The sequence below is a fragment of the Pristiophorus japonicus genome, chromosome 2 (assembly GCF_044704955.1).
Source record: "Pristiophorus japonicus isolate sPriJap1 chromosome 2, sPriJap1.hap1, whole genome shotgun sequence".
Lineage (NCBI taxonomy): Eukaryota > Metazoa > Chordata > Chondrichthyes > Pristiophoridae > Pristiophorus > Pristiophorus japonicus.
The window spans coordinates 208,517,132-208,544,178 of record NC_091978.1 but is presented as its reverse complement, the minus strand read 5'-3'; the positions used below and the strand labels follow the sequence as shown (position 1 = coordinate 208,544,178).

Genomic DNA, 27,047 nt, shown 5'->3' with positions numbered 1-27,047 from the left:
CCAGCGGCAGTCAAGAGCAGCAGCCGGAGGTGGAGCGAGCAGCGGCCTATAAAGGCCCAGTGGGAGTTTGGGGATCGGCAGCATTCGAGAGCAGCAGCCGGAAGTGGAGCGAGCAGCGGCCTATAAAGGCCCAGCGGGAGCCTGGGGATCGGCGGCAATTGGGAGCAGCGGCCGGAGGTGGAGCGAGCAGCTAGCTGCAGCTGCAACAGGGTCAGAAGTAAGAAAGAAGTAAAAAGTAATTGAAGGGTGACGTCACAGCCAAGAGGGTAACTGATTGGCTGGTTGAGTGGTGAGTAGTTTTCTTTTTATTTATCTTCTTCTTGGTAAGAAACCTTGTCATTGTTGCCAAATTAAGTAATCTAAGTGTAAGTCATGGCAGGAGAGCCCAAACCCGTGTCATGCTCCTTGTGTGCTATGTGGGAAGTCAGGGAAGCTTCCAGTGTCCCTGACGACTACATGTGCAGGAAGTGTATCCAGCTGCAGCTCCTAACAGACCGCATTGCGGCACGGGAGCTGCGCATGGATTCACTCTGGAGCATCCGCAATGCTGAGGATGTCGTGAATAGCACATTTAGTGAGTTGGACACACCGCAGGTAAAGGTTACACGGGCAGATAGGGAATGGGTGACCATCAGGAAGAGCAGTGGAAGGAAGGAAGGAAGTGCAGGGGTCCCCTGCGGGCATCTCCCTCCAAAACAGACACACCACCTTGGGTATTGTTGGGAAAGATGACTCATCAGGGGAAGGCTGCAGCAGCCAAGTCCATGGCACCAGGGGTGACTCTGCTGCACAGGAGGGCAGGAAAAAGAGTGGGAGAGCTATAGTGATGGGGAATTCTATTGTAAGGGGAATAAATAGGCATTTCAATGGCCGCAAACGAGACTCTAGGATGGTATGTTGCCTCTCTGGTGCAAGAGTCAAGGATGTCTCGGAGCGGTTACAGCGTATTCTGGAGGGGGAGGGTGGACAGCCAGCTGTCGTGGTACATATAGGTACCAACGATATCGGTGAAAAACGGGATGAAGTCCTACAAGCTGAGCTTGGGGAGCGAGGAGTTAAATTAAAAAGTAGGACCTCAAAGGTAGTAATCTCAGGTTTGCTACCAGTGCCACGTGCTAGTCAGTAGGAATTGCAGGAAAGCTCAGATGAATATGTGGCTTGAGGAATGTTCAAGGGGGAGGGATTCAAATTCCTGGGACATTGGAACCCGTTCTGGGGGAGGTGGGACCAGTACAAACCGGATGGTCTGCACCGGGGCAGGACCGGAACCGATGTCCTAGGTGGAGTGTTTGCTAGTGCTGTTGGGGAGGGTTTAAAATAAAAATGGCAGGGGGATGGGAACCTATGCAGGGAGACAGAGGGAAGTAAATGGGGGCAGAAGCAAAAGATAGAAAGAAGAAAAGTAAAAGTGGAGGGCAGAGAAAGCCAAGGCAAAAATCAAAAACGGCCACATTACAGCAAAATTCTAAAGGGACAAAGTGTGTTAAAAAGAAAAGCTCAGTGCTGGGACCCCAGCTCTTTACAATATACATCAATGATTTGGATGAAGGAATTGAGTGGAATATCTCCAAGTTTGCAGATGACACTAAGCTGGGTGGTGGTGTGAGCTGTGAGGAGGATGCTAAGAGGCTGCAGGGTGACTTGGACAGGTTAGGTGAGAGGGCAAATGCATGGCAGATACAGTATAATGTGGATAAATGTGAGATTATCCACTTTGGTGGCAAAAACACGAAGGCAGAATATTATCTGAATGGCGGCAGATTAGGAAAAGGGGAGGTGCAACGAGACCTGGGTGTCATGGTACATCAGTCATTGAAAGTTGGCATGCAGGTACAGCAGGTGGTGAAGAAGGCAAATGGCATGTTGGCCTTCATAGCTAGGGGATTTGAGTATAGGAGCAGGGAGGTCTTAATGCAGTTGATAGGGCCTTGGTGAGGCCTCACCTGGAATATTGTGTTCCGTTTTGGTCTCCTAATCTGAGGAAGGATGTTCTTGCTATTGAGGGAGTGCAGCGAAGGTTCACCAGACTGATTCCCGGGATGGCGGGACTGACATATGAGGAGAAACTGGATCGACTGGGCCTGTATTCACTGGAGTTTAGAAGAATGAGAGGGGATCTCATAGAAACATATAAAATTCTGATGGGACTGGACAGGTTAGATGCGGGAAGAATGTTCCCGATGTTGGGGAAGTCCAGAACCAGGGGTCACAGTCTAAGGATAAGGGGTAAGCCATTTAGGACCGAGATGAGGAGAAACCTCTTCACTCAGAGAGTTGTTAACCTGTGGAATTCCCTACCGCAGAGAGTTTTTGAAGCCAGTTCGTTAGAGGGAGTTAGATATGGCCCTGACGGCTAAAGGGATCAAGCAGTATGGAGAGAAAGCAGGAAAGGGGTACTGAGGTGAATGATCAGCCATGATCTTATTAAATGGTGGTGCAGGCTCGATGGGCTGAATGGCCTACTCCTGCACCTATTTTCTATGTTTCTATGTAACAACAGCAGCAAAGAAAGGCTGCACCCATCTCTCATCTCCCTTATTCTAAGACCACCCACTGCACTTGGTCACTCCACCACCTCTGCCCACAGGTGGTGGTGCAATGTTTCTGGGCTTGGTACCAAGCTTATTCTTCCTAACATCTTTGATAATGCGCAGCCCTTAAGGGTGGGGGACGTCAGGCGGCAAGTTGGAGGACGCATGCGTCAAGTTGGAGGGCCCGGCTTTGAGGTCTTCAGAGATTGGTATGGAGATTGGAGTGGGAGTGACAGTTGATTCTGTCAGTGGATGCGGGGTCTGGGCGTGTTACTTTATTGCAGCAGCTAACTTCCAACATGCCATCCCTCATGCGCCCTGACAGTATCTCAACGACCTGCAACATTCCCTCCCTCATGTTGAGCAAAACTATCTGAACTACCTGCAACATTCCCTCCCTCATGGTCAGTGACGTGGTTTGCACTACCTCTGATGTTCTCTCCCTCATGACCACTATTCCCTCACTGATGGTCCCGGATGTCGTTCCCATTTCTCGTGTCGTTGCTCATACTTCTACTGACAGTCCCGCTGCCTCATCACTCACCCCACTGATGGCGTCCAGGAGTGATCGGGTAAGGTCAATGCTCTCCGCACACGATGACATAATTTGAACCACATCTGTTAGATCCTGCATCTCAGGAGAGCGCGGTCGAGCTCTCCTTCCCCTCCTCCCCATGTGTGTGGCTCGCACCCCAACACTGGGACCCGCAGCCTGGAATGGTGGAGCCCTGGGTGTGCCTCGCTGCACCACACACTGGGACCCGCAACCTCGGAAGGTGGGGCCCTGGGTGTGCCTCGCTGGAACCCGCAACCTCAGAAGGTGTGAAACCATGGAATGTCCCACCAACATTCGAACCACTAGTCACGGAAGGGGCTGTCACCTCCATGAGCTGGTCACATTTACATTTACATTTGCAATTGGAATTTCATTGAATAAATGAAAATATTACTTATACTAACTACTTGACCAAGGTCCTGTCATTTCTTCTTACACTGGCGTCCAGATTTCGTGGTGGTCACCACTGCGCAGTAATCTTCTGCAACTTGGTTCCAGCGTTTCTTCATTTCTTTGGGTGGAACTTTTATGTGACCTCTGCTAGTGTCCAGCTCCTGCCATCTGTTCTCAATCACAGTAACTAGTGCCTCCACTTCTTCCTGTAAGAAATTCTTGGTCCTTGCACTGCGTTGCATCTTGTATTGCTGCAGCTGCGAATTTTCCAATGCTCTCTCAGCACTTCTTCTCACACACACACACAACTGGCTCTTTAAAAATGGGCGATTGCCAAATCTGAGTTGTACTGAGCAAGCGCGTCCATTGGAACGATGCCAAAAACGTAACTTTTTTTCCGTGCATGTGCAGAAGGTGTGGCTTTGTTTTTCGGCGCAGGCTCCACCCTCCGAGGTGACTGGACACGCTGCGTGGTGCAAAATTCGAATTATATATCGGGGAAACTTTGGCAAAATATTTCTGGCGCATTTCTGTTCGAGAAAAATGGGCGTAACTGGCAATATGCCAGAAAACGGGCTTGGGAAAAATTGAGCCCAAAGACTTGTTAGCAAAATTAAAATGCCATGGGATTAATGGGGCAGTGGCAGTGTGGATACAACATTGGCTAAGGGAAAGAAAGCAGAGAGTAGTGGTGAATAGTTGTTTTCAGACTGGAGGGAAGTATCCAGTGCTGTTCCCCAGGGGTCTGTATTGGGACCACTGCTCTTTTTGATATAAATGACTTGGACTTGGGTATACAGGGCATAATTTTAAAGTTTGCCAATGATACAAAACTTGGAAATGTGATAAACAGTGAGGAGGATAGTAACAGACTACAGGAGGACATAGACTGGTGAAATGGGCTGATACATGGCAGATGAAATTTAACGTAGAGAAGTGTGAAGTGATGTACTTTTGAAGGAAGAATGAGGAAAGGCAATATGATCTAAATGGTACTATTTTAAGGAGTTGCAGAAACAGAGACCTGGGGTGTATGTACACAAATCTTTGAAGTTGGCAGGACAAGTTGAGAAGGCTGTTAAAAACAAAAAACCATAGGATCCTTGACTTTATTAAAGAGGCATAAGTACAAAAGCAAGGAAGTTAAGCTAAACCTTTATAAAATACTGGTTAGGCCTGAGCTGGAGTGTTGTGTTGAATTCTGGGCACCACACTTTGGAAAAGTGTCTTGGAGAGCGTGCAGAAGAGATTTACCGGGGATGAGAAACTTTAGTTATGTGGAGATACTGGAGAGAATGGGGTTGTTCTTCTTAGTGCAGAGAAGGTTAAAAGGAGATTTGATAGAGCTGTTCAAAATCATGAATGGTTTTGATAGAGTAAATAAAGAGAAACAGTTTCCAATACCATGAGGTCAGTTTTAAGGTGATTGGCAAAAGGACCAGAGTGATGTGAGAAACCTTTTTTTACATAGTGAGTTGTCGTGATCTGGAATGTACTGTCTGAAAGGCTGGTAGAGCAGATTCGATCATAAAACATTCAAAAGATAAATGCTTGAAGGGACAAATATACAGGGCTATGGTGAAAGAGCAGGGGCCTGGGATTAATATGATACCTCTACCAAAGACCCAGCACAGGCACAATGGGCCGAACAACCTCCAAATGATAAAGATGATTTTATGAAAATTATTATTTAAATATATTTTACATTCATCCTCAATTTTGGCCTCATTCTTTTCAGGTTTTTGTCTTTTCTCTGGCTGCTTCTTGGTGTTCTAAGACTGAAATAATTATCTTCCTTTCCTCTGTTGCATCAGTTATGCTCATTTCCAGGTTTGTCTTTGCCCCTCTGACCACTCCTTTTAATGTGTTTGAGTTTTCTTACAGTAATTTCAGTGACAACCCCCTCCCTCCCCAAGCTTTCTGTCTCCAGGCCTTATAGAATTTATTTTTTTTCTTCTTCACTTCACTTCTGATTGTTTTGTTGATCGTTTAGGGATGGTCATGTTTGTTTAGAAAATGCTTGCTGATCTTGATCATGTATTCTATATTCACAGTAGTACTTTATATTCAATTTGTCTTCTACCGAAGTGTTAAGAAATCCGCTGAATCAAGAGATGAACATACTATCCTTTCTTTTAGTTTTCTCCATTCACCGCCCTTCTCTCTTTAAGGCATTGACAAGTGTTGGGATGAGATTCCATGGTCAGCAGCAACCACCTGATAATTCATGAACCAAGGCAATGATTGTCAGCAGGCTGCTTGACCATGAGAGAGCATTAAAGTGAGACAAATTCTGTTCGAACACAGAGAAGGTCATTGCGAGGTGATCAGGAGCAGGCACCTTGACTGCTGTGTTTCCAGTTCTCCATGTGAAATCCAACTGGTTCAGGTTTAATAATGTAAATTTTAATGCTGGATTAATATCGAGATTTCACTTGTTAGAGCTTTTTTTTCCTACCTACTTTTAATCACTTTCCTGAAGCAGTTAAATAGGTTGGGGAGTATTCATGACACAGTAGATTGTACAAGGTCTGGTGAAAGTAGAGGGTTTAATAGGCCGAGTTCTTTTCTCATCCTATACTTTTTCTTTTTAACATTTTCCTAGGAAAAGTCTGTGTTTATACCCTTTCCATTATTAATATTACAAATGTTATTAAAAGTTGCAGGATGAAGATAAAAATACATTTCATGGAGAATTTATCAATTTGTTGAAGTATCCCATGACCATTTATAAGCGAGAGCCAGCAGTAGAAAGGATGATTGAGTTTGTTGCAAAGTTTGCTACTTCGTTGGAAGAACCAGTGGATGAGGAAAGTGATGAGGAAGAAAACCCTTTCATGCTGTTCCTATTTCATTTTCTGCTTCAGGTGCAGTATTTTTCTCAAAAGTTCTTGTCTTTAAAAATATATTGTACCTTGGAATTAAGTTGTTGCTATTTTACTTTATTTGCTAAAAAATTGGTTGATGATGGATTTCCGACCAGTAAATCATTTTTACATAAGAACATAACATAAGAACATAAGAATTAGGAACAGGAGTAGGCCATCTAGCCCCTCGAGCCTGCACCGCCATTCAAAAAGATCATGGCTGATCTGGCCGTGGACTCAGCTCCGCTTACCCGCCCGCTCCCCATACCCCTTAATTCCCTTATTGGTTAAAAATTTATCTATCTGTGATTTGAATACATTCAATGAGCTAGCCTCAACTGCTTCCCTGGGCAGAGAATTCTACAGATTCACAACCCCCTGGGAGAAGAAATTCCTTCACAACTCGGTTTTAAATTGGCTCCCCCGTATTTTGAGGCTGTGCCCCCTAGTTCTAGTCTCCCCGACTAGTGGAAACAACCTCTCTGCCTCTATCTTGTCTATCCCTTTCATTATTTTAAATGTTTCTGTAAGATCACCCCTCATCCTTCTGAACTCCAACGAGTAAAGACCCAGTCTACTCAATCTATCATCATAAGGTAACCCCCTCATCTCCGGAATCAGCCTAGTGAATCGTCTCTGTACCCCCTCCAAAGCTAGTATATCCTTCCTTAAGTAAGGTGACCAAAACTGCACGCAGTACTCCAGGTGCGGCCTCACCAATACCCTATACAGTTGCAGCAGGACCTCCCTGCTTTTGTACTCCATCCCTCTTGCAATGAAGGCCAACATTCCATTCGCCTTCCTGATTACCTGTTGCACCTGCAAACTAACTTTTTGGGATTCATGCACAAGGACCCCCAGGTCCCTCTGCACTGCAGCATGTTGTAATTTCTCCCCATTCAAATAATATTCCTTTTTACTGTTTTTTTTTCCCAAGGTGGATGACCTCACATTTTCCTACATTGTATTCCATCTGCCAAACCTTAGCCCATTCGCTTAACCTATCTAAATCTCTTTGCAGCCTCTCTGTGTCCTCTACACAACCCGCTTCCCCACTAATCTTTGTGTCATCTGCAAATTTTGTTACACTACACTCTGTCCCCTCTTCCAGGTCATCTATGTATATTGTAAACAGTTGTGGTCCCAGTACCGATCCCTGTGGCACACCACTAACCACCGATTTCCAATCTGAAAAGCACCCATTTATCCCAACTCTGCTTTCTGTTAGTCAGCCAATTCTCTATCCATGCTAATACATTTCCGCTGACTTCTGCAGTAACCTTTTGTGTGGCACCTTATCGAATGCCTTTTGGAAATCTAAATACACCACATCCATCGGTACACCTCTATCCACCATGCTCGTTATATCTTCAAAGAATTCCAGTAAATTAGTTAAACATGATTTCCCCTTCGTGAATCCATGTTGCGTCTGCTTGATTGCACTATTCCTATCTAGATGTCCCGCTATTTATTCCTTAATGATAGCTTCAAGTATTTTCCCCACTACAGATATTAAACTAACCGGCCTATAGTTACCTGCCTTTTGTCTGCCCCCTTTTTTAAACAGAGGCGTTACATTAGCTGCTTTCCAATCCACTGGTACCTCCCCAGAGTCCAGAGAATTTTGGTAGATTATAACCAATGCATCTGCTATAACTTCTGCCATCTCTTTTAACACCCTGGGATGCATTTCATCAGGACCAGAGGACTTGTCTAACTTGAGTCCCATTAGCCTGTCCAGCACTACCTTCCTAGTGATAGTGATTGTCTCAAGGTCCTCCGTTCCCACATTCCCGTGACCAGCAATTTTTGGTTTTTGTGTCTTCCACTGTGAAGACCGAAGCAAAATAATTGTTTAAGGTCTCAGCCATTTCCACATTTCCCATTTCTAAATCCCCCTTCTCATCTTCTAAAGGACCATTTACTTTAGTCACTCTTTTCCTTTTTATATATCGGTAAAAGCTTTTACTATCTGTTTTTATGTTGTGCGTAAGTTTACTTTTGTAATCTATCTTTCCTTTCTTTATTGCTTTCTTAGTCATACTTTGCTGTCGTTTAAAATTTTCCCAATCTTCTAGTTTCCCACTAACCTTGGCCACCTTATACGCATTGGTTTTTAATTTGATACTCTCCTTTATTTCCTTGGTTATCCACGGCTGGTTATCCCTTCTCTTACCGCCCTTCTTTTTCACTGGAATATATTTTTGTTGAGCACTATAAAAGAGCTCCTTAAAAGTCCTCCACTGTGCCACCGTTTAGTCTATGTTCCCAGTCTACTTTACCTAACTCTGCCCTCATCCCACTGTAGTCCCCTTTGTTTAAGCATAGTATGCTCGTTTGAGACACTACTTCCTCATCCTCAATCTGTATTACAAATTCAACCATACTGTGATCACTCATTCCGAGAGGATCTTTTACTAGGAGATCGTTTATTATTCCTGTCTCATTACACAGGACCAGATCTAAGATAGCTTGCTCTCTTGTAGATTCTTCATGGATATCTTTCTAAATTGTTAGTGGAGATCTAGCAGCAAAATCAGCATCAGTCCTTTTTTGCACTCGATGGTAAAATCGAGTTATGTTGTCCAAAAAGGAGTGAATGTTGTTTCTGGTATACTAACCACAAGCATTAAAAAAAGTGAACAGCTTCTAATTGTTAAAAGATAGCAGAGATTTGGGATTATTTGATTTAAAGGAACCAAAATGGCTCCTTTCAGACGATTGGACTGTACTCGTTTTCCCCCACTCCTGAGCATCATTTTTGTTGAATTGATCTAAATATTTTTAGTTTTATCTTTAATAAACATATTTACACTTAACTGCCACTGAAAGCTGATTAACTGGTTATTTGTCTTGTTGGTTTGTGGGACTATACTGTGCAATTTAGTTGTCACATTAATCTACATAACAGTAACCACGCTACAAACACTTAATTAATTGGATGAGAAATGCTTTTGGGCACCCTGAGACAAGCGATACTGCATTAGGTAAATTCAAGTTTTTTTTTAAAGACTCTTAATCATCCACAATGGAAGTAGATCTTCCGTTGGTTTTTGAGGTCTTTTAATATTATTTAAAGCATTACTTTAGAAGTTTTTTTGCCTGTACCTTGCAGGATTTATACAGTGTGAGATTAATGTCTGTGTTTTGTGCTAGATGAAGTTCACACAGATGCTGAATAAATTTGTACGCTTGTACACTGCTAAATTCTAATGTGAAAACTATTTTAATGAAGACAGTAGCTTTCATAATGTTTGACAAATTGACATACTAAAATCACTAACTAATCTTTGAACTTGCTCATTTTATTTTGTAATAAGTACTTTTGACAAAAGAAATGTAATGAATTCAGCATAAATCCCACTGGTCTTCAACTGGGGTCTTAGTTTTTAACCTTTTCCTTATAGTCTCACAGTGCATGTAGCCACTCTGTTCGATTCCGTGCCTGTCAGCTTATCAACAAGCTTCTTGGTAGCATGTCAGAAAATGCACAGATTGATGACGAACTGTATGACCGGATATATGAAGCCATGTTGGTGAGGTTAAAAGACAAGTTTCCAAATGTGCGAATACAGGCTGTGCTTGCCTTGGCCAGACTTCAGGACCCCACTGATGACAAATGCCCAGTAATTGATGGTACGTATTCGTGTATCCAGTCTACATGAATGTTTGCTATTGTAAACAGTTAGTTTACCTTTTTAAATCTAATGCCACAACATAAATATGAATGTCCACTGAACATTTTTTAAATTGCGAATTATAAAGTTAAGTAGCTTTTTTAAAGGAAATACTCAGCAGGTCAGACAGCATCTGTGGAAAGAGAAACAGAGTTAATGTTTCAAGTCGATGACCCTTCGTCAAAAATTCAACAGTTCTGACGAAGGGTCATCGACCTAAAATATTATCTCTGTTTCTCTCGCCACAGATGTTGCCTGACCTGCTGAGTATTAACAGCATTTTCTGTTTTTATTTCAGATTTCAGCATCTGCAGTATTTTGCTTTTGTATTAGCTTTCTTAAAGGGTATTTTTTTAAGATCTGCATGATGCAGATTATATTTCTGCTTGGTTCTGTCTCTTAGTCTATACTGTAAGGGGATAGTGAAACCAAGTGCCCCACAATGAGTTTAGTATAGCAAAGGGATATGATTGTAAATGGATCATCTGTTCTGTTTTTTCGGGGAGGGAACATTGTACAACTTAGTATTGACATCATTGAAACTGTTGTCTTTTAATGTGTACACTTGCTGTTAAAGAAAGTCTCTTTTGCAAAAAATTGTGTTTTATAAAATATGTTTGTTGCTGGTGACTAGAAGTGGGTAAGTTGTTCGGTGTATGTCTTTTTGTCTTGTTGAAATGTAATGTAAAAACTTTTTGGTGATTTAAAAAAAAAATGTGCTAATAGCAAGCAATTTGTTGTTTCAGCATACTTATATTTAATTGAATGTGACACCAATGCAGAGGTGAGACGAGCAGTGTTGTCCTGTATAGGACCGTCGGCCAAAACTCTTCTTAAAATCATTGGGCGTACTATGGATGTTAAAGAGAATGTCAGAAAATTAGCCTACGAGGTGGGTGATAAAGCGTATGTGTGAATATTTGTGCATGCTGGTCCTTGTATCACATCCCTCTCTGTTCCTTCTCTCCAGCCAAATTTAAATAGTGAAAATGAAAATCCATAGACCATACTTAACACTCTATACATTTTATAGAAAGCATAAATTTCTTCCATTAGATATTTCAATGGAAATTGAGCTCCAAAATTCCAATGCTCATAAACATATGACTTTGGTACACTGTATGACAGTTCAAATGATCCAAATAGGTGTGCGTGGTGAGGAAAAACAAAACTTTTTTTTTTATTTGGCTTTGTTTATTTTTGTAATTTCCTTCTTTTGGGGTGTATTTTTTTTGTTACTGCAGCCTTTATAATTTTTTAACATTTGTTCCGCGATGTGGGCGTTGCTGGCAAGGCCAGCATTTATTGGATATCTCTAATTGCCCTTGAAAAGGTGGTGGTGAACCATCTTCTTGAACCACTGCAGTCCTTGTAGTGAAGGTACTCACGCAGTCCTTGTGGCGAAGGTACTCATACAGTGCTGTAAGGGAGAGAATTCCAGGGTATTGACCCAGCGAAGATGAAGGAATGGCGATATATTTCCAAATCAGGATGGTGTGTAATTTGGAGGGGAACTAGCAGATGATGGTGTTCCCATGCATCTGCTGCCCTTGTCCTTCTAGGTAGTAGAGGTCGTGGGTTTGGGAGGTACTGCTGAAGAAAAACCATGACAAGTTGCTGAAGTGCATCTTTTAGATGGCACACACTGCAGCCACAGTGCATTGGTGGTGGAGGGAGTGACTGTTGAAGTTAGTGGATGGGCAGCCAATCAAACGGATTGCTTTGTCCTGCATGGTATTGAGCTTGTGTTGTTGGAGCTGCACTCATCCAGGCAAGTAAAGAGTATTCCATCACACTCCTGACTTGTGCCTTGTAGATGGTGGAAAGGCTTTGGGGAATCAGGAAGTGAGATGCTCGCCGCAGAATTCTCAGCCTCTGACCTGTTCTTGTAACCACAGTATTTATGTGGCTGGTCCAGTTAAGTTTCTGGTCACTCGTGACCCCCAGGATGTTAGGGGATTCGGCGATGGTAATGCCATTGAATGCCATGGGGTTGGTGGTTAGATTCTCTCTTGCTGGAGATAGTCATTGTTTGGCACTTGTGTGGCGCGAATGTTACTTGCCATTTATCAGTCTAAGCCTGATTGTTGTCCAAGTCTTGCTACATGTGAGCATGGACTGCTTAATTTTCTGAGGAGTTGCAAATGCAACTGAACACTACAATCATCAGCGAACATCCTCACTTCTTACTTTATGATGGATGGAAGGTCATTGATGAAGCAGCAGAAAATGGTTGCACCTAGGACACTGCCCTGAGGAACTCCTGCAGCTTATGTCCTGCGGCTGAGATGATTGACTCCTACAACCACAACCATCTTCCTTTTGTGCTAGGTATGACTCCAGCTAGTGGAGAGTTTTTCACCCTGATTTCCAGTGACTTCAGTTTTACTAGGGCTCAATGGGCTCAATTTTGGCCAGGAGTTGCTCCGATTTTTTTTGGAGTAGGCTGCTTTTTCTGGCGCAAATTAAAAATCCCCAGATTCCCCAATCAATTTGCATCAGCATAACTCACTTAGTTACTTTTTTTAGGTTATTTTTTTTTTCTCAAAAGGGAGCGTTACCAGCCATCTACACCAGTTCTGCCCATTTGGGCAACTTTGGCCAGCTAATAGTTACTCCATTTCTACTTAGGCCAGCGTTTGTGGCCATTTGAGAAAACCCTTGCGGAGAGTTAAAGAAATCGGCGCAGGTACATACATCAGAGGCCATTCGACCTGGGCTAGGGGCGGGAAGCAGAGAGGACCTGCACCGAAACCAACCAAGCCTTACCCGTAGCAATGTTTGCAAACAAAACCTAATAACAATTCTATAAGAAAAAAAAATTGAAGTCTTACCTTCATTTTCAAACTGCAATTCACCCTTCTGCACTCGGCCCTGGAAGGCAGCGGGCTGGTGCAGGAGGCCACTCGGCCTGGGCTAGGGGCGGGACAACGCACCGGGAGGCCACTCGGCCTGGGCTAGGGGCAGGACAATGCACCGGGAGGCCACTCGGCCTGGACGAGGGGCGGGAGCAAATGAACTGGCCGGCATCGGGATTCAACGGAGAGGCTGGGGGGGTGGGGGGGAGCTGGCAAGCATCGGAGGCCACAGAGAGGGAGAGGCTGCAATTCTAGATAACAGCCGTAAACACAGTTGAATAAATCAATAGGGAACTATGATTCAGTAAAATTAGAAGTAGCTTTTCATTTCTGTTACAGAGCTATATCTGAACGCGAACATATGAGTTCCCTCCCCGCCTCTCCGTAAATATCGGGGCCTTTATCTCAATCACTGTATTTCAGACACTTCTCGTTTTGCAAAGTGTAATTTATGAAAAGTGCATATTGACCAGAATTCTGAATTATTCGTGCTCTGAGAAATGAGTGAAAACAGAAAGTCTTGTATCTTCTGTTGGATGAATTACTTGTAAGAAGTAACCCCTGAGTGAATTGATGAATAACAAGAAAGCAAGCTATTCTACCTCAAATTCGGTCGCAAAGACACAGGCAGCTCTTTAATGGCCGATTGCCGACTCGCAGCGCTGCTGCGCATGCGCGGACATCACCATTCTCCACTGCGCATATGCAAACGTCCCGGCACATTTTCCAGCGCAGAACGCAGGCTCCACCCCCCGAGTTGACTGGCCACGCTGCGCGACTGCAGTGAAGAGGCCAGGTAGCGCCCAAAGTTGCAACATTTTTTTTTCGGCACATCTCGGAACGTACATAAGCAGCGCAACTCCGGTAAGTGTGCTGAAAAATTGGCTTGGCCAAAATTGAGCCCCTTGATTCCACACTCGGTCAAATGCTGCCTTGATTTCAAGGGCAGTCACTCTCGCCTCACCTTTGGAATTCAGCTGTTTTGTCCATGTTTGTATCAAGGCTGAAATGAGGTCTCGAGCCGAGAGGTCCTGGCAGAACGCAAACTGAGAGTATAATGATGGGGCGATAATTGGCTGGATTGGATTTGTCCTGCTTTTTGTGGACAGGTATATCTGGACAGTTTTCCACATTGTAGGGTAGATGCCAGTGTTGTAGCTGTACTGGAACAGCTTGGCTAGAGGCGCGGCCAGTTCTGGCGCACAAGTCTTCAGCACGACAGCCGGGATATTGTCAGGGCCTATAGCCTTTGCTGTATCCAGTACGCTCAGCCGTTTCTTGATATCACATGGAATGAATCGAATTGGCTAAAGACTGGCTTCTGTGATGGTGGGGACCTCAGGAGGAGGCCGAAATGGATCATCCACTTAACACTTCTGGTTGCAGATGGTTGCAAATGCTTCAGCCTTGTCTGGATTCTGCCATCATTGAGGATGAGGATATTCATGGAGCCTGCTTCTCCCGCTAGTTGTTTAATTGTCCAGCTCCATTCACGACTGGATGTGGCAGAACTGCAGAGATTTGATCGGATCCGTTGATTGTGGGATCGCTTAACTCTGTTTATAGCATGCTGCTTCTGCTGTTTAGCATGCATGTAGTTCTGTATTGCAGCTTCCCCAGGTTGGTACCTCATTTTTAGGTATGCCTGGTGCTGCTTCTGGCATGCTCTTCGGCACTACTCATTGAAGCAGGGTTGGTCCCTTGGTTTGATGGTAATGGTAAAGTGAGGGATAAGCTGGGCCATGAGGTTACAGATTGTGGTGGAATACAATTCTGCTGCTGCTGCTGATGACCCACAGCCTCATCGATGCCCAGTTTAGAGTTGCTAGATCTGTTCTGAATCTATCCCATTTAGCACAGTGGTCAAGTAGGTTCTTCCCTCGGGTTGGTTCTCTCACCACTTGCTGCAGGCCCAGTCTGGTAGCTATGTCCTTCATGACCCGGCCAGCTTGGTCAGTGGAGGTGCTACAGAGCCACTCTTGGTGATGGACATTGAAGTCCCTCACTTTTGTGCATTCTGTGCCCTTGTTACGCTCAGTGCTTCTTCCAAATAGTGTTCAAGATGGGGGAGTACTGATTCATCAGCTGAGGGGAGGGTGGTAGGTGGTATTCAGCAGGAGGTTTCCTTGTCCATGCTTGGCCTAAATCCATGAGACTTCATGGGATCCGGAGTCAATGTTGAGGACTCCCAGGGCGACCTCCTCCCAACTATACCACTGTGCTGCCACCTCGGGTGAGTCTGTCCTGCCAGTGGGACACTATATACCCAGGAATGGTGATGGAGGAGTCTGGGACATTAGCTGAAAGGTATAATTCTGTTAGTAAGACTATGTCAGGCTGTTTCTTGACTAGTCTGTGGGATAGCTCTCCCAATTTTGGCACAAGTCCCCAGATGGTAGTGAGGAGGACATTGCAGGATTGACTGGGTTGGGTGTGCCGTTGTCGTGTCCGAAGCCAGTGCCGAGGTTGATGCCGGGTGGTCTGTCCAATTTTAGTCTTATTATTGTTTATCGTGGCGGTTGTGTACAACCGAGTGGCGTGCTAGGCCATTTCAGAGGGCAGTTAACAGTCAACCACATTGCTGTGTATCTGAAGTCACATATAGGCCAGAGCAGGTAAGGCGGCAGATTTCCTTCCTTAAAGTATATTAATGAACCAGATGGGTTTTTAACGACCATCCAGTAGTTTCACTAGCTATTTAAATAAAAATCTGGAATAATCAACTGAATTTAAATTCAAAATGGGATTTGAACTCTCATCTCTGGTTTATTAGTCCAGGCCTCTGGATTACTAGTCCAGTAATTTAACCACTATGCTACCATTCCCGTTGACCGTTGATTAGGTTTAGGTATAATCCGGCAAGCTTTCTCCATTCTAATATGCACAAAGTTTTACTGATTTCCTTTACTTTTACAATGTACCATATAGAACTTGTTACAATGTTATAGAGAAACCATTACTGTAGGTAGATAGAACTCTCATCAAAATCATTTGTGCTTTTTAAAAAAAAAGAAGCAAATTTTTAGTGGGGTGGTTCATGCCAATTTTGCCACAAATGGAAAAAGTAATTACTGAAATTCTGAAAATCTCAGATTAATCCTCCTTACTTTGAGGAAAAATGGAATGTGATATCGACCCCAATGTATCTCTAAATTAATTGCATTATCTGTACATTGATAGCAATATTGCATAATTCTCTGATGTTGAAGAATGAAAGGCTGCATTCTTTTGTATTGAACTTTAGAATCTTAAATGTGCATTGCCCCTTCCTTTTCCCCTGGCAGCTGTGCTTTAAGGTGCCTAGGCTCCAACCTCTGGAATTATATCCCTAAACCCCTCCACCTCTCTAATTTCCTCTCCTGCTTTAAGACCCTCTTTGAAACTTATTTATTTGACAAACTTTTGGTCACTCCTCCTAATGTGCCCTTTGGCTCGGCGCCCATTTTTTTGATTACACCTCTGTGAAACGCTTTGAAGCACTTTTCTACGTTAAAAGTGTAAGTTTTTATTGTAAATTAAAATCAGCCGAAAAATAAATTTGATCTATTTCAGCAATGATCTTTTGTTTTTAACATTTGCATTGATACAATTTTTATAATTTTTAACATTCTAATGAAAGATATTTAAACTTACCATGTGATTCAGCAAAATTATCAATTATGTGTCCTTTTAGGTTTTGGCAGAGAAAATACATATTAAAGCATTTTCCATTGCACAGAGGGTAAAACTACTTAAGCAAGGCTTGTCTGACCGGTCAGGTAAGTTATGCACATGTAACATTGCTAATAACAACTGACACCAGAGCCTATGCAATTAAACATTTTAAACAATACAGTCTGATTATAACACACTTTGGATCAAAGCCCATTGCATTTCTTGACATGCTTTTTAAAAAAAAACCTTTTAAGTCAGAAGTGTCTCCAATCTGAACATTTTCAAATGAAAGTGGGGATCTAATTTTACTATTTTTATTTTCCTTCAGCCCCATATTTTGTTTTTTGTTAGTCTCTTGTATCCACATTATCCTTAGTCAGAATGGTGCTGTGGCTCAACTCTGGGTACCTTCATACATCCACGGAAATATGTTTGTAGTGAGAAAGAAGAGTGTGTTTTTTGCAATGTATTGTCTGTTTTCCTCAGTCAACATGGACCTTTTCCAATAAGGAAGGAAGCTGGTTGTGGCTTATAAGGAAGAGCAATTACATAACCTAAAAGTAGGGGAATGTTTGAGAAGCAGTGATCACAATATAATTAACTTCAGTGTAAGAATAGAAAAGGGCACAAAAGCAAATCATAGCATGATTAAAATGGAAGGAAAAATTGCAAAACCAATAATGGGAAATATTTAAACATTAAATGGAAATGGGAATACCTGTATATTTCAATAAACAACAACTTGCATTTATAAAGTGACTTTAATGCAAGCACTCAATTTGAGGTGTGGGAAGCAGAAAATGGAGACGGGCATAGGAGGACATTTTAACAGCAGTAGCTAAAAGTTTGGTCAATGGTGTGTTTTGAGGAGGGTTTTGGATGAAGACTGCAAGGTGGAGAGACTTAGGAAAGGAATTTAGACCATGGGGCCTAGGTGACTGAATGCATAGCTGCCAATGATGGGTCGAAGGGGTAAGGAATGCACAAGAGGCCAGAGTCAGAGTAACGGATAATTGGAGAAGGGTTTACAGAGATAACACAAGGATGAAAATTTTAAATCGGAGGCTTTCAAGAACCAGGATTCAATATAAGTCAGCGAGTACTGAGCTGATTGAATTTGAAGTCACTACCCTCTTGCAAGAAATCATTTTGTGTTATAGAACATGGGGCTGGATTTTCAGGTTTGGGGATTTTTGGGCAAAAACGGTACTGATACGTGAAAGTTACTATTTTTGCTGCGTTACCGATTTGAGGCCGAACTTTCAGTCTTTGGGGTCTGCACCAGGGGCGCATGGCAAAGGGAGGCGTTGCACAATCATTCGCGGCGCAAAACGCGAATTTCGCCAACTTTAGTGCAGGGCCGTTTGTGCTGTGAGAGAGGGTTTGGGAGGGGGAAAAAAATTCAAAAAACATAACCAAGATCCTTAGCCAGTCGCTGCCAAAAAAATAAAAACTTTAACTTACCTTTTTTGCAGGTTTTCTAACTTTACCGCTGCTAGCAGGGCTGCATCGACAGGTTTTACCTGTCGCTGTTCTGGGCACGGTGTACGGGTCGGACGGTAATGCAATCTGCATTGTTACGCATCCAGTGCCGCTATCCCCAGCAGTATTTCCCATTGCAGCTGCAATTGAGGAGTTGAGGATCTCGCCCGGGCTTTGCGATCGGGTTTTCGCCACAGAGGGTCAAAACACAGTGCCAACCCCAAGCCTTTTAGACCATGCCTTTGTTACCTCTAGACTTGACTATTCCAAAGTTCCTGGCCTGCCTCCCATCGCCCACCCTCCATAAACTTGAAATAATTCAAAACTCTGCTGCCCACATCCTACCTCGCACCAAATCCTTTTCACCCATCACCCCTGTGCTCATTGACCTACATTGGCTCCCAGTCTGGAAATGCGCAGATTTTAAAATTCTCATCCTTGTTTTCAAATCCCTTCATTGCCTTGCCCTACAACCCACCGAGATTTCTGGCCTCTGGCGCATCCCCGATTTTAGTCATTCCACCATTGATGACCGTGCCCTTAGTTGTTTGTGCCCTTAGTTGTTTGTGCCCTTAGTTGTTTGTGCCCTTAGTTGTTTATGCCCTTAGTTGTTTAGGCCCTAAGCTCTGGAATTCCTTCCCTAAGCGCCTCCTCCTCCTCCTTCAAGACGCTCCTTAAAACCAACCTCTTTCCTCTCCTTATGTGGTGTGGTGTCAAGTTTCGTTTGACAATGCTCCTGTGAAGCGCTTTCAGACATTTTATTATGTTAAAAGCTCTATATAAATGCAACTTGTTATTTTGTACCTTTGGACATAAACCTGTTTATTTAGCCGCTGCTCACAAATTAGTTTTTTTGCCACTATTTGCTTTCTCATGCAGTGAGGTATAATGGAGTTTAAGTGTGCACTTTATCTTTTCAAGAAATAGGGGTGATTTTATTCTTGCTTTTCATTTATAGATGCTGTGAAACAAGTGGTACAGAAAAAATTGTTGCAAGCTTGGCTTCGCACAATGGACGGCAATGTTTTAGATTTGCTCCATCGCCTAGATGTGGAAAATTGTGTTGATGTGGCTGTGTCTGCGCTTAACGTTTTGTTTGCCCAAACCCATCTTGAGGAGCTGGTTGAAAACTGTCAAAATCTAAATAATGGGTGCGATAGCTTTTTTTTTGCTATAAAAGCTAATGTAAATACAGGTTGAACTTCCCTTATCCGGAACCACCCCTCATCCGGAACCATTCCCGGCCACCGGGTGGCACATGCACAGAACTGCGACATGAACAAATTGAAGTCCTTCCTCGTTGCTGACTCCCACACTCGGTGGCCTGATGCCGCGCTCCCAGCCCCAAGCCAGCCAGCCCCGATAGCTCCTTGCTCAGTACCTGTACCATCCAATTTAAGATGACCAACCACTCATCCGGAAAAATCCCCTATCCGAAACAGGCCAGATCCCAAGGGTTCCGGATAAGGAAGGTTCAACCTGTAGTTTAATTCTTACAAACATGCTTAATTTGCCAAGGGCTGTTGTCTGTTGAGGAGCAAAGTCATCTGTGAGTACAAATACACAAATCACTAAAAGGCCATGCAAAAGCAAACCAAGCATTAGGGTTTATTTCTAGAGGGATAGAATTGAAAAATAGAGCAGTTACGCTAACCTTCTATCGGATCTTGATTAGACCACACATTTCTGGTCACCATAATTATAAAAAGAATGTAGATGCACTGGAGAGGTGCAAAAATTTACAAAGATGATACCAGAACTGGAGAGAATGAACAGGATAAGTTGTATGGAGGATGGTTAATGAAGAAAAAAGATTACCTGCCTAAAGATGAAGTGTCAGCTTGGTTCAGTTGGTAGCAATCTTTGTCTCTTGAGTTAGAAAGCTGAGAGTTCAAGTTCCAGTCCCTGCTTTGAGCACATAGTCAAGGTTGATGCTTTTGATGGAGGGCATTGTCATTGTTTTTCAGTTAAGCAATTTAAACCAAAGCCCTATCTGTCTGTTCAGGTGGATGCAAAAGATCTCGTGACATGATCCGAGTTTTCCCTGTGCCTTGGCCAACATTCCTCCCTCAACCAACACCACAAAAACAGATTTACATAACATAAGAAACAGGAGCAGGAGTAGGCCATTTGGCCCCTCGAGCCTGCTTTGCTATTCAATAAGATCATGGCTGATCTGATCAGCTCCACTTCCCTGCCTGCTTCCCATAACCCTTTACTCCTTTATCGCTCAAAAATCTATCTGTCTCTGCCTTAACTATATTCAATGACCTAGCTGCCTCAGCTCTCTGGGGCAGGGAATTCCATAGATTTACAGCCCTCTGAGAGAAGAAATTTCTCCATCTCAGTTTTAAATGGGCGGCCTGTTATTCTAAGACTATGTCCCCTAGTTTTAGTTTCCCCTATGAGTGGAAATATCCTTTCTGCATCCACTTTGTCGAGCCCCCTCATTATCTTATAAGTTTCAATAAGATCACCTCTCATTCTTCTAAACTCCAATGTGTATAGGCCCAACCTACTCAACCTATCCTCATAAGTCAACCCCCTCATCTCCAGAATCAACCTAGTGAACCTTCTCAACAGCCTCCAATGCAAGTATATCCTTCCTTAAATACGGAGACCAAAACTGTACGCAGTACTCCAGGAGTGGCCTCACCAATACCCTGTACAGTTGTAGCAGGACCTGTCTGCTTTTATACTCTATCCCCCTTGCAATAAAGGCCAACATTCCATTTGCCTTCCTGATTGCTTGCTGTATCTGCATACTAACTTTTTGTGTTTCATGCACAAGGACTCCCAGGTCTGTCTGTACTGCAGCACTTGGCAATTTTTTTCTATTTAAATAATAATTTACTTTTCTATTATTTCTGCCAAAGTGGATAACCTCACATTTTCCCTCATTGTACTCCCATCTGCCAAATTTTTGCCCACTCATTTAGCCTGTCTATATCCCTTTGCAGATGTTTTGTGTTCTCCTCACAATTTGCTTTCCCACCCATTTTTGTATCATCAGCAAACTTGACTATATTACACTCGGTCCCTTCATCCAAGTCATTAATATAGATTGTAACTAGTTGAGGACCCAGCATCGATCCCTGTGGCACCTTACTAGTCACTTTGCCAACTGGAAAAGGACACATTTATCCCGACTTTATCTTTTCTGTTGGTTAGCCAATCTGCGATCCATGCTACTATATACCCGCAACCCAGTGAACCTTTTATGTGGCACCTTATTGAATGCCTTCTGGAAATCCAAATCCATTGGTTCCCCCTTATCCACCCTGCTCGTTACATCCTCAAAGAACTCCAGCAAATTTGTCAAACATGATTTCCCTTTCATGCTGACTCTGCTTGATTGAATCTGCTTTTCCAATTATCCCACTACTGCTTCCTTAATAATGGACTCCAGCATTTTCCCAATGACAGATGTTAGGCTAACTGGTCTATAGTTTCCTGCTTTTTGTCTGCCTCCTTTTTTAAATAGGACCGTTACATTTGCGGTTTTCCAATCCGCTGGGATCCGCATGGTCATTCATTTTATTTGATGATTGAGTTATTATTGTGCAAACATTGGCTGCTGAATTTGCCTACATAAGAACCGTGCTTACTCTCCAAATCGTAATTATTTGGTTGTGAATTGCATGAGACGGCAGATGTGATGGGTGCTATATAATTTTAAATTTATTCTTCAGTGTAAAGTTAGGATTTGTAATATTGACTTATTTTTAATGGCATATATTGAGCTGGTTTACAAAAGTGTTTTTCTTGTTCAGAAAGGTGATATCAGTAGAAACCCTAACTTGTGAGAATGCTCTGTACTGGAGATGCCTCTGCAAATATCTGAAATCAAAAGGAGATGAAGGGGAAGAAGCCTTGGAAAAACTTTTGCCTGAAGCAGCTGTTTATGCTGCATATCTCTTGAGGTACACCTTTTAAATTGGCTATAGATTTTAAATGTGGGTAATGTTTACCATCAATAATTTATAAACTATTTTGGCTTGTAAAAAGTTTGCATTGCTGATTAAAATCAGCCTTTTCTCGTGGCTGATTTGATTTATGCTGTCACTTTTCTCAATACTGAGCTGTTGGTATATAATCTCACTTGTTTAAACCATCAAAAAACTTTGTTGGGTTTTGATGAAAAGAAAATAATGTACATGGAAAATGAAAGGGATTTGGGGATCCTTGTTGGCAAGTTAAAGCTATCTCAACAAGTGAGGTAATCCTGCCACTTTTTATAAATTATTGGTGCGACCGCACTTGGAATACTGTACAGCCTGGTTGCCACAGTACAAAAGGATATTGCAGCTGTTAAAAGGATACAGAGGAGAGCAACCAGAATGATTGAGAGGTTGGAGGGATTGGATTATGAGAAGCAGTTGTGTAAATTGGGCAGTTTTTGCCGCAAAAAAGAAGATTGTGAGGGAATATGATTGCTGTTTTTAATGATTCTAAAGGAACTAGATAATGTCGACCATGATGAGCTGTTTTAGCTTGTTCGGAGCAGTAGAACCAGAGGATACAGCATAGGCTTGAAGGAGGGCAAATTCCAAACTAATTTGTAAAAAACGTTACTTCAGTGTGTGAGTGGGCAATCTAAGGCACAAGCTCCCTGATGAGCATGTCGCTGTTCTTGGCTCTCAGTTGGGTAGGACCTTGACGCTTGGGCCGTAGATGGTCTTGACTGCGCTAAGAAATCCACGCAAGCCGTGATTGTTGGCAAGTTGCTAGATCTCCTGCACTTTTTCCACCCACCATCTGTTCTTGAGGTCCAGAGTTTTTTTGTTGGACCTCGGCCTTCAGCTGCCTGTAGATCTGCTTTCTTTCACTCGAGTTGTTTCCAGTTTGGAAATGCCTTGAGTTTGCAGTTTATTCGCTCCTGGATCTCCTGGTCGTTCTCATCAAACCAGTCTTGGTGTATTTTGCTAGAGTCACCACGAGTCTCTGCAGCTGCTGATTATGGTAGACTTGAGGGCAGACTAGGCACTATGGACACTTTGCGGCTCCGGTTCATTGGTAGTCGTCAGGTTGGCTGTAAGGCGTTGGCTGAATAGGGCTTTCAGAGTTGATATTTTTGCGGCAGCATTTCTGTTATCCCCGCCGTTTTGAGGCTATGTTGGTGGAGATAACCGAGTGGATTAGGTGGTGATCAATCCAGCAGTTGTCAGCTCCTGTCATGGCGGAGTGATGTGGACGTCCTTGCGATTCCTCGCTCGGACGATGACGTAGTCTAGCGATGCCAGTGCCTAGAGTGAGGGTATTGCCAGGAGGTCTTGGACTGGTTTGCCTTTCCGCCATCACCAAGTTCCTTGAGCTGACCTCCTGCCCGCCGTGCCTCGCTCAGGGCGACGATGTCAGTGTCGAAGCGTCTGAGCTCCCGGGCAATGATAGCAGTACGATGTTGGGGTTGTTCATGAGGATCCTGATGTCCCAGGTCCCGAATTTCATTTTAAAGGGTGGATGATGCCTGTGCATGAATTCTTTTAATGTGGGGTGGCCTTTGCACTTGACAGACCAAGCCGATTGGAAACCAGGATCTGCTGCATGGGCCTAGCACACACGCACACATGTTCCTACTGACCCCCTCCCTTCCTCAAGTCCTCTCTCCCTGGTTTTCCGAGATCGCGGTGTAGGTGAGCGCATTAATCTTGGAGCAGCTTGCGAGTTTGTCCATAAAGTACTGACACTGTACCCCGGCTCCAGCTTCAGCACGCTGCTCTCCTACGCTTTTACGCGCTCTCTCCAGCTGCTCATGCTTTGGTCGTTGGTTCTTTACTAGTGACCACACGTATTCTGGCCTCGGCTCCCGACCTCGTTGTTGGTCTCGTGGCCTGTCCTCCCTGCTGGTCGGTGGTGTATCTTCCCTGGGTCCCAACCTCGCTGCTGGCCTTGACCTCCCGCCCTCGCTATGGCCTCAGCCTCCCGACCTCGCTGCTGGTCCGTGCTGTACCTTTCCTGGGTCCCTACCTTGCTGTTGCCGTTCCTCGCCGATTCCCGCCGGTTGCTGATCCTCCACTCCTCGCCAGCCCCGGTGCTGCGTTTTTACCAGTTTCTTCGTCCCTTGCCGCCTGATGCCATTGGATTGGAGAAGCCCGGTGTTTAGGCCGCTGCCGTCTTGGCCGCGTCTCCTAAGCCCTAATTATTGGGTTGGATGTGGTAGAAGACGTATTAGAGCAGAACACAAGATCCCTAGGGAGATGGTGGAATGCAAAGTGTTGAGTCATTCAGTTGCAAATTATATAGATTTCTTTCAGAAAATATTTTGATATACAGTACACAAGTGATTTGAGACATGACATATGGTAAGCATAGCCTGCTGGGATGAACAGGGGACTTTGGATCAATGGTTCCTGAAGCTTTCCACCACTCGGGTTACTACTTGCCTTATGTCTGAGTTTATTGTAGACTAATTTATAGAGATTGACTTCTCGGATTGGTCGATGATCTGTGACTACCAGGAAGGTGGAAGGCGAACTAGATGCACCTTCATTTTTTTTTGTCTAGCAATTCCTATTTGGAGCACCATTTTATCATTTCAATAATGGGGTGGGGGGGCAACAAATCTAAAATCTGCAGTTACTTTACAATGCTATTTTTTCTGCAATTAGTTACATGAAAAATCTTCCTATTCTGAAAGAATCGCAGAAAACTGACTTTGCACAAATTGAGGATGTAATGAAGAAAGAATTCATAAGCCAACAGCTGGTTATCCTTGTTGGTTGCCTGGATACGTCCGAAGAGGGTGGCAGGTACATTTTGTTGATATTTCCCTGAATTTTTAAAAATACCTGCATGTATCACTTAATACTTGGATTGAATATTTTGCTATATAACACATGGAATATACCCTGAAATAGCTTCAAATAACTGCATTACTTCAAGTAACTTCCCAAACTAGTAACCAGACAATCAAAGTTGGATGTGAGCCTGTGAACCATTTTAACATAAGGAATGGAGCAGGAGTAGGCCATTTGGCCCCTCGAGCCTGCTCCGCCATTCAATAAGATCATGGCTGATTGGATTTTGGCCTCACTTCCCCGCCCGCTCCCCATAACCATCGACTCCCTTGTCTTACAAAAATATGTCTATCTCCACCTTAAATACATTCAATGACCCAACCTGCACAGCTCTCTGAAGTAGAGAATTCCAAAGATTCACGACCTTCTGAGAGAAGAAATTCCTCATTTCCGTTTTAAATAGGCGACCCCTTATTCTGAAACTATGCCCCTAGTTCTAGATTCCCACATGAGGAAACATCCACTCTGCATCTATCTTGTCAAGCCTCCTCAGAATCTTATACGTTTCAATGAGATCACCTCTTAATCTTCTAAACTCCAATGAGTATAGGTCCAACCTTTCTTCATATGACAACTCGTTCATCTCAGGAATCAACCTCGTGAACCTTCTCTGAACTGCCTCCAATGCAAGTGTATCCCTCAAATAAGGAGACCAAAACTATACAGTACTCCATGTGTGGTCTTGCCAACCTCCTGTACAGTTGTAGCAGGACTTCCCTACTTTTATACTCTATCCCCCTTGCAATAAAGGCCAACATTCAATTTGCCTTCCTAATTACTTGCTATACCTGCATACTAACTTTTTGTGTTTCATGTCCAAGGAACCCCAGATTCCTCTGTATCACCGCATTTTGTAATCTATCCCTATTTAAATAATAATTTGCTTTTTTATTTTTCCTACCAAAGTGAATAACCTCACATTTACCCAGTTTATACTCCATCTGCCAAATTTTTGCCCACTCATTCAGTCTTCTCTATATCCCTTTGTAGATTCTTTGCTTCCTCTTCACAACTTGCTTTCCCACCTATCTTTGTATCATCAGCAAGTTTGGCGACATTACAAAAATAATGTCCCTTCATCCAAGTTATTAATATAAATTGTAAATAATTGAGGCACCAGCACTGATCCCCGTGGCACCCCACTAGTTATAGTTTGCGAAACAGAAAATTACACTCTGCTTTCTGTTAGTTAGCCGATCCTCGATCCACACTAATATATTATCCCAACCCCGTGAACTCGTATCTTGTGCCGTAACCTTTTGGTCCCAAGTTTCCGCCCTCTGTAAAAACGGTGCACCTCCATTAGGTGCGCCGACTTTCTGGAATAAAAAAGGCGCCGGAAACTTACCTTGTGATTCTCCGGTCCCCTCAGGATGTCTTCGTGCTTGGTGTGACGCAGCACAAGGGGTCGGGGTCGGAGCCAGGTCCCGGTGCTGTAAGCATTGCCGGGACCCTCTGCACATGCGCGCTAGAGTGTGCGCACATGTGCCGTAGCTCCTCGCCCCCGAGGCTATGTGGGAGGGACCCGAAGCACGCAGGCCTAGCCCTGGCCGAATGGGCTCCCGGGCGAAGATCAGGACTCGGGCCTCCATCCCGTTCAGCACACCCCTCCCCCCACACGTCGTCGGCGGGGCCTGCACGCCCGACAACTCGCTGTGAGTGGGCCCCGCCCATTCAGCCTCTTCCCCTTCCACCCCCCCACTCTCCTCTCCCTCTTCCCCCCGACCCCCTCTGCCCCCCCATCTCCACCCTCTTTCCCCCCTCCCCCCATCTCCACCCTCTTTCCCCCCTCCCCCCATCTCCACCCTCTTTCCCCCCCCATCTCCACCCTCTTCCCCCCCCATCTCCACCCTCTTTCCCCCCCGCATCTCCACCCTCTTCCCCCCCCCCTCCATCCACCCTCTCTTTCCCCCCCCCCCCATCTCCACCCTCTTCCCCCCCCCCCCCCCCCCCCATCTCCACCCTCTTCCCCCCCCCCCATCTCCACCCTCTTCCCCCCCCCATCTCCACCCTCTTCCCCCCCCCATCTCCACCCTCTTCCCCCCCCCATCTCCACCCTCTTCCCCCCCCCATCTCCACCCTCTTCCCCCCCCCCCATCTCCACCCTTTTCCCCCCCCATCTCCACCCTCTTCCCCCCCCATCTCCACCCTCTTCCCCCCCCATCTCCACCCTCTTCCCCCCCCATCTCCACCCTCTTCCCCCCCCCCCATCTCCACCCTCTTCCCCCCCTC

The 27,047-nt window shown here is 44.3% G+C and overlaps 1 protein-coding gene across 3 annotated transcripts in view; it reads left to right on the top strand.

The window, feature by feature from the left end:
- Positions 1-27,047, top strand: part of ncapg (non-SMC condensin I complex, subunit G) — a 160,487-nt gene that overhangs the window by 26,397 nt on the left and 107,043 nt on the right. For 2 of the 3 annotated variants that reach the window (XM_070870779.1, XM_070870780.1), the window contains exons 3-9: positions 6,141-6,347; positions 9,755-9,983; positions 10,771-10,916; positions 16,556-16,640; positions 18,977-19,169; positions 21,792-21,941; positions 24,627-24,767. In XM_070870779.1, the coding sequence (XP_070726880.1) occupies positions 6,141-6,347; positions 9,755-9,983; positions 10,771-10,916; positions 16,556-16,640; positions 18,977-19,169; positions 21,792-21,941; positions 24,627-24,767 (1,151 nt within the window). The remainder of the gene's footprint in view (positions 1-6,140; positions 6,348-9,754; positions 9,984-10,770; positions 10,917-16,555; positions 16,641-18,976; positions 19,170-21,791; positions 21,942-24,626; positions 24,768-27,047) is intronic. The other variant, XM_070870781.1, reaches the window with a different exon arrangement.